At 29.6% G+C, this 8039-nt stretch overlaps 1 protein-coding gene across 1 annotated transcript; it reads left to right on the top strand.

The window, feature by feature from the left end:
- The first annotated feature begins 4055 nt into the window (after window positions 1-4055).
- LOC113852821 (LOB domain-containing protein 36-like) lies at window positions 4056-5851 on the top strand. The gene is made up of 2 exons (XM_027483194.1): window positions 4056-4927; window positions 5557-5851. Exon 1 carries the CDS (start codon window positions 4230-4232, stop codon window positions 4875-4877), a length of 648 nt encoding a protein of 215 aa, XP_027338995.1. The 5' UTR covers window positions 4056-4229; the 3' UTR covers window positions 4878-4927; window positions 5557-5851.
- The last annotated feature ends 2188 nt before the right edge of the window (window positions 5852-8039 follow it).

The raw sequence follows: 8039 nt of genomic DNA on the forward strand, positions 1-8039 counted from the left end.
GAGGCCCCAGTGGGAATACATTAATGGCATGAATCCGTGTGCACGCAATTGCTCAACAATATACTGAATCACTGACACTGTCTGGCCTGATCATGGTCCTCCCTCCTTCCTTCCCTTTTGTCCCCCTCTTCCCTCCATAAACCATTGTTCATTTCTTTTGTTCTTTCCCTCGTTAAGTGACAAATTTAAAATCCCCAATAAATTCAAACCAAAATACGCAAAAACGAGTGATCTTCAATTAATTGCATGGGCAGAGAGCACATGGAAATGCAAAATGCAAGCATAAGTGAGTTGTGAAATGGAGGATATATGGTTGACCCTACGACCTTTGAAAGTGACAAGACCGTGGAGGAGGAGGTGACGGCTGAGGAGAGTGCCACCCAATAACAGTACTAGGTGTGGGAACCTTAAGGTTTTGTCACTTCCATAAGTAAAACGGCAAAAGCTATAAGGTAATTAGCCAACGCTCTGCTCGGTCAATCAAAACGACAGTGCCGCAGCTCATGGAGAAGAACTCGCTGTTCAATTACCGCAATACCCCTCTCTGGTGGAACGCGCACGTGTGACGTGTCCCTGCCACACACCAATCTTCCTCCATCATCCTTTATTGCCCAATAACCCCACCTTTCTCGTTTCAACACTTTCTAAATGTCTCTTGCATTTTCATTCTACGCTGATTCAAAGCCATTCAACGCACCTTCTCAATTATTTTTCAATGTTTTTAACATTTTAAATACTTTTCTTTTATACATTGAAAAAATTGGTCGTCAGAGTTTGGTTTAGTCAGTAAAAAATAAATTTTATTCTTGATAACCATTAGTAAATACTTCTATAAACACTTTTTTAAGTGTACTTTTTAGTCTTGGTAAGTGCTTAAAAGATAGAAATTGATTAAATTGCTTGTTAGAGCTTAGAACTACTATCCATTGGGTTTAGGTTTTGCTATGCCTTTTTTACTAAACATCAAGTTAAATTCTTATAAAACGTTCAACCATTCAAAAATTTCTTTTAAGTTCAATAGGGTAGCCTTTTTAAGGCTTCAATTTGCTTATTTACGTGTAAGTTTAGGTCCACTGACCTACTTCGAAATATTTTTTTAAAATTTATTTAAAATTTTTTATTGTAAAGTAGACTTTTAGAAAAGTTAGTTTAACCTTAAAAAATAACTTATAACAGGCAAAAAAGTTAAGATCCAACCTTCATTCATGAGTTCAGATAAGAACATGCTTTACAAAACTTCGTTAAGCTCACCTCATTTTCAATTCTAGTCTTTTAAGCTTAATGCACTAAAATTTTTAGCAATTTAAAAATGATAATTTCATGATATTGAATAACATTTTATGATTATGTTAGAGTTAATATCTAAATCTATTTCAAAAATATGAAAATATTGCTGCTAGATATAAAAAATACCGAGCAAGTAAAAATTAACAAGTCATCGACTACATACTTGATACAGAGTTTCATGTTACAATTTAAGATACGATTCAATAATAAGCATATATTGTCTAATTTTCATTTACCATTCAGTTTGACTTTTACATTAAAATTTTTAATTTTTATTAACAAAGTATTTAGTTTAAAATATTTGAAGGATAGTTTTTTAATAATATTTTTATGTCTAATCTAAATTTTTAAAGGGCGAAGAAAAAGAACTGAGAGGACCAAAATTCATTCTGAATCGATTTTAGCTTTCCGTCAAATTGAAATATTTGAACAGAAAAATAAAACTATATTTAACAAATCCTGTTTCCTTTTCGTGCAATTAACATCCTTATTTCTCTTTCTAACGTTACTAGCGAGCAAGTACATTTCCTTAGTCACCCAATTATTATATTGACTTTTTAACAATAATATTTGTGTAAAGCATAATAAAATATATTTAATTTTATATTACCAATTTGTATTGTTAATAGAATAATAGTATGTGAAGGAATTCATTTCTCGTGTGTGATATGTACCAAGTTGATTAAATTAAATGATTTATGATTTAGAATAAAAATTTTATTCCTCTACTCTTTGATTGATAGAGTTGAACCCAGAATAAACTGATAACGCGTCACAAAAAAATAAATATAACAAAATTGCATAATCTAATATATATATATATATATATAATAATAATAATAATAATTTATAGTGTAGAGTTATTAGAGAAGAACTATTTTTTGAGGAAGTAAAAAGGATAGTAAAAAATTATCAAGGTTGTCATAGTTGGAGAATATACTTTAACTATGTTAAAAGTGGTGACAATAACATAAAGGATGATGGAACTCAATGAAACAAAGGTAAAGATGAATGATAACTTTGAATGGGTGATGAATAATGGAAGAAGAGTGATGTTTCTTATAACAGTTATGCAAAACTGCCACTAAATCTTATATTTTTTATGGCAGTTATTAAAATTAACATTAAATATTATTTTTAAAATATTTTTAGTGACTATTATTACTGATCACCGCTAATAAACTAACATTAAATGGTGCATTTCTTGTAGTTTATGCAAATATTTGTGTTATAATTTATTAATTAGTACAAGGTATAATGATAAAATAACTTTATTTCCTTTTCCCTCTCCATCATAAACCAAATAAAGAGAATATTTTTTTCCTTCCCTCTTTTGAACCGAAAAAATATCTCCTTAACGAACACTTCATAATTTTTCTCATGTATTTTTATTCTTTAACGAGTTATGTGTTTTTTTCTAATTGGATTTTTTTTTAACCTTTTCATATACCATAATTATTTGAATTTATTTAAATATGAAGAATGGTAATTCAAACAAAATATTTTTATAATTTTTATTTAATTTTTAAAATTTTATCTCTTTGATTGTTTTTATATCTAGTAAAAGCATTTCTTATTAGACATCCACAATTATCTTAAAAATTTTTATCTATAAAGTTGACTTAATTTTTAAAAGAACTTATATAACACATCAAAGCTTTTACTAGATATAAAAACAATCAAAGAGATAAAAAATTTTATCTATAAAGTTGACTTAATTTTTAAAAGAACTTATATAACACATCAAAAACTTATTAGTATTTCTGTTTCCATTGAGCATGTGGAGAAGACTCTCTTATAAAACTATTTAGTGCATTTATTTAAACATGTAAACAAAATTAAAAAATCACCCAAAAATAAATTTTTTTAATTAATTAGAGAAGGCAGTTTGAGTATCTTTTGGAAAAGAAGCTACAATGAGAACCAAATTTCAAAATAAAAAACTTTTATAGTTGTAAACAAATAAATAGAATTTTTTTAAATATTCAAACAAACAAATTTGCAAATGTAAGTCTTTGCTAACGAATGACAAATTTTAAGAATTATTCATTTTTATTAAATTGGTTTATTTTTTCTACAATTTTCTACCTTAAAAAAGTTAAAGATATTTGTAGATAAAAATTTGATTTTTAAATTTTAATAGATCACATTAAAAAAGAACATGTCTTGTTAAAAAAAAAATTGATTGTATTACTTCCTCATTTTAAAAATTCTTATATCTATAATTTATACTTATGTACCATATATAATAGAACACCCATTATTAATACTAAAAATAACTAATATTGTATTTAATGTATTTTATTCATAAATCTTGCTTAGTTTTTTTTTAAGAACAAGAGAGCAATTGTTGCTTCTTATTTACTATTGGAAACGTGTTTATTGTTAAAGTAAATCTTCCATTCCCTTAATCAAGTGGGCAATGAAAGGATTATAATTTATTTCCCTTTTTTATTTGTCTAATTGTTCAGCAAGCAAGTAGACACAAACACAACAACACACACTAATCCTTTTAATTTCTCACAATACATTCCCAAATCCAAGGTATATAAGGTAATAAGCTAAAAATAAAGTATTAAATATTTGTTTCCCTAAAAAGAAATATGGATAAAATATATAAAGAATGGAATTAGCTTAAAGGAAGACTGAGGAAAGAAAAGTGAAGGAAATGAAAATTGAAAAAGGAAAGATATTTAAAATTGACAAGAGTGGGGAGTGCGTGTGATGGTTATCGACTAAGTAGGGGGCGTGTGATGCAGCAGAACATCAAAGCCTGAAATAGCATAGGCAACATCCATGGAACATTCCAGATCCCTCTAATCCAATTTCAGATCCCTCACACTCTTCTCTCTTCCCAAATTACATATTATACATTACTCCCTCTTTAATTACAATAATAAATAGTAAACAATAATAATAATAATAAACAGTAACAAGTAATAATGTCATCATCATCATCGTCGTCGAATTCTCCGTGCGCAGCGTGCAAGATTCAGCGGAGGAAGTGTACTCAGGAATGCGTGTTCGCGCCGTATTTTCCGCCGGACAACCCACAAAGGTTTGCATATGTCCACAAAGTATTCGGAGCCAGCAACGTTGCAAAGCTTCTCAACGAGCTGAACGCGGCGCAGCGTGAGGACGCCGTTAAGTCCCTCGCATACGAGGCAGAAGCGCGTTTGCGGGACCCAGTTTACGGTTGCGTGGGTCTCATATCCATTCTCCAACACAAGCTGAAGCAGATGCAGAATGAACTCAACAACGCTAAGAAAGAACTTGCGTCTTATATTGGACCCCACGCTGTGATTCCTCCTCAGCCACCGCGCAATGCTTCTACTTTCTCGCTCTTTCCGTTCAACGCCACGCCTCCTCCTCAGGATCTTTTCAGGTTCAACGACGACGGAGCCTCCGCTTCACACGGTGGTTTTAACCACCTCTCTGTGTTTTCGCCTTCCCATGCCGATCACTCTTTCCGTCAGACCCAAACGCATCCTCTTCCTCTTCCGCTTCATCACCACCACCACTTAATGTTCTCTCAGATGCAGCCCAAGCCCGAAAGCGACCAGGGAAGGAACACTGCTCCTTCTTGTTGATTTTTCACTTTCAAGTTCCGTGTTTTTTCAAAACACCTATTTTAACCTAGGTATGTCTTCTAATTATTAACACACTCCTGTTCAGTTTCTCTTTTTACTCTCTTGCTTCTTCAGTTTTAATTTGAGGGTTTATCCACTTGATGGTTGCAAAAGAAATTAACTTGAAGTCAAATTTAGCCTTAGACGCACCACTTTGAGTTTTAAGGGTTTGCTCAAACCTCCCTCTTTTGCAATGTGTCTCCTTCATCTTGGCTAGTTAATATTAGCAATTATGTGGTTTCACTGATTTTGCTTAAAAAATTGTACATAGAGAAAAAGAAGCATGAAATTATGTCTGATGAATAAAACTTGAATTCATTGGAATTAAAAACAGAAGCTTGATTTGTGTGCTGTGCTCAGATGCTTCTCATCATTCAATTTTTCATTTTTTTAGGGCTTTGTTGTGATGTTTTTTTGCTTCACCAAGTCAAGGAAGGGTTTGGTGGTATAAGGAAACAGACATGCCAAAAGAGTCTCCTTTTACCTGTGTTATACCAGTAGTGATTGGTGTTCTTTCATTTTGTTGGTCCATGAGTACGAATATATTTATATCCTTTCATTTTCAAACAGGTTTTTAAAATTAAAAATGTTGGGCAATGCCATTTCTAATATTTTTATTTTATTTGATTCTCTTGTGCAGCTTTGTTCTTGTCAATCGGAGGCAAGTGGGTTTAAAGAAGGAAAGAGAAAGAGGGAGAGAGAGAGAGAGAGAAACTTGCAGAAAGAAAGACAAAAGGAAGATGGGGTAGAGAGATGATGGTATATGAGACTGACTAATCCTGCATTGTTTTTTGGGTTTGAACTCTTAGATGATTTTCAAGGTAGATGCATTTTAGAAAGTAGGATCTGCATAGATGTTCGAGAACGATTTTTCAAGTATAGCAATTGGACTTCTTTCATCTCTTCTTAAACAAAATGTGAAATCAGCACTCACCAAGTATTTTATAGTTGGAGCCTCCTCTTGGTATTTTCTTTGTCATCCCTATACTATACTACTAGTTTCCTAGTATTCTGGTAGGATGGCATTTGATTATCTTATGCCACATATGGATAGGAAAAATCTGAGATATCTTTTCAACTCTATCTTGTTTATCTTTTATATCTTATCGACGAATCTGCCCATTTACATTGACGTTGATAATGAGATGATGTGAAATGGGGGCCTAAATTCGTAAAGCGTATGCCCAGATAGGAGTGGGATTTTAAATAAAAGAGAAATTTGGGTAAGTTTTATATTTTAAGAGTTATATAATATTTATAAAATAATATATGATTATGATATTAAATATAAATTTATTTTTTTTTAAAGTCTGCACTCAAACATATCCTAGGAACCTATAGAAATTAATAACTAAATATTTCTCAGGGAAAATATATAGGGCCTTATTTAGTTGTCATAGTCACAGTCCATAAGTATGGCCAGGCATTTTTCCATGAAAAAGCACCAAGATAGGAATTTAAAAACATCGTATGATTCATATACTGTACAAATACTTAATCAAGTTATTGTCTTTGTAAAATTTATGATATTTTATTTTATTTTCTTCGATGTAGGCCTTGGATTTATAATTAAATAATTTTTTTATAGTTTTTTTTTTCATTTGATCCTTCAAATATTATAAAAATTTCAATTGATTTATTTATGTATCATGAATTTTACATTTAGAGAAAGCAAATTAAGAAACAAAAGACAAATGAGTAATTTTTTTTCCTTTTATTATCAAAAGATTAATTATTCCTTGTACGAAATTAAAGAACCGTGTGTGCTCGATAAACTAAATCTAGTTTTTTTTATTTATTAAAAAGTATTATTAATTTACCCTTAACATAATTTTTAATAAACATATTTATTTATTTATTTCTTATTTAGTGCCTTAAAAGCAATGATTAACAAAATCTTTAATTTTTTATCACATAAAATATGGGATAAAATAATTAAAATGCTTTGAACAATTATCCACGAACGAGTCACAATATAAAAAAATCTTAGTCTTTTTTAAAAAATTAAATTAAATGGCCATTTTCATTAACTTAAATTTCTATTATCTGTAAAATCAAACGTTATATATGTAAGTGAATAGCGAAATATAAAATATTATCCTAAGTTCATTATGAAATCTATCAGGAATCGGTTAACAATTTAAATTTAAATTTAAATTTTTTTATTTAAATACATAGGTGTTTTTCTCCACATTTCATCATTTTTCATCTTCTGACTGGTATTTTATTAATTTTTATTATATAAAAAAAAGTAGTGACAAAGGTGCACATATAGAGTAAAAACTACTTAAATATAACAAAATATGAAAACGATTGGATGGGATTATTTTATTATTTAATTTATAGGGAAAAGGTTGTTGACATTATTATTTAAACGTGTATGGTAAATTTTGTTAAAATAAAATGTTATAAATTTGATTAAGACAAAATAGTGACGATCAATAAATTTTCAAAGATTGTGACTAGAAGTTAAGGATTTATTATTTTAGTTAACTTTTGATTTTTTATTTTATTTTCAACAAATAATTTATTTAAGTAACAAAATAATTGTTATAAACAACCTTAAAATTTTATTGGTAAAATAATATTTTTATTAACTTTTAAAAAAATAAACCATCATTTTTATTCTACTAAACACATTTAAATACACAATTTATTTTATATAATTAATAATAGAAAATAATTAATTCTTAAAATAATATATTTTTCAGAAATAATTCCGTGCAATATATAGTAAACAAAAAAGAATAATTTATTTTTAATATCCCAAACTTTTATTTGCCTTATCTTTTATTTTTCACGAAGAAACAGGCACAAATTCCATTTAAGAGTAATGCCCTTGATGTGATGAACAACTTTTAATTAATCACAGCATATAATTACTTTTATTTGCATTTCATAGAAACTGTTTAGTTACTTCTAATATCCAATTGAATGCACAGGGTAATTCAATTAGTGAGAAAACTTATTTAGAAAGGTGAGGAGGAGAGAGACGCAGCGAAACACAGAAAAAACCGCAAACAAACAGGAGGTGGGACGTGGAACACCAAACAATGGTCGTTGATCTCTCTCTCTCTCTCTCTCTCTCTCTCAAACAATGGTCGTTGATCTCTCTCTCTCTCT

The sequence above is a fragment of the Abrus precatorius genome, unplaced genomic scaffold (assembly GCF_003935025.1).
Source record: "Abrus precatorius isolate BTA unplaced genomic scaffold, Abrus_2018 Scaffold10, whole genome shotgun sequence".
NCBI lineage: Eukaryota > Viridiplantae > Streptophyta > Magnoliopsida > Fabales > Fabaceae > Abrus > Abrus precatorius.

Bases quoted from the DNA above. Each gene is read 5' to 3' on its own strand.
- LOC113852821 (XM_027483194.1), top strand. From the start codon at position 4,230: ATGTCATCATCATCATCGTCGTCGAATTCTCCGTGCGCAGCGTGCAAG.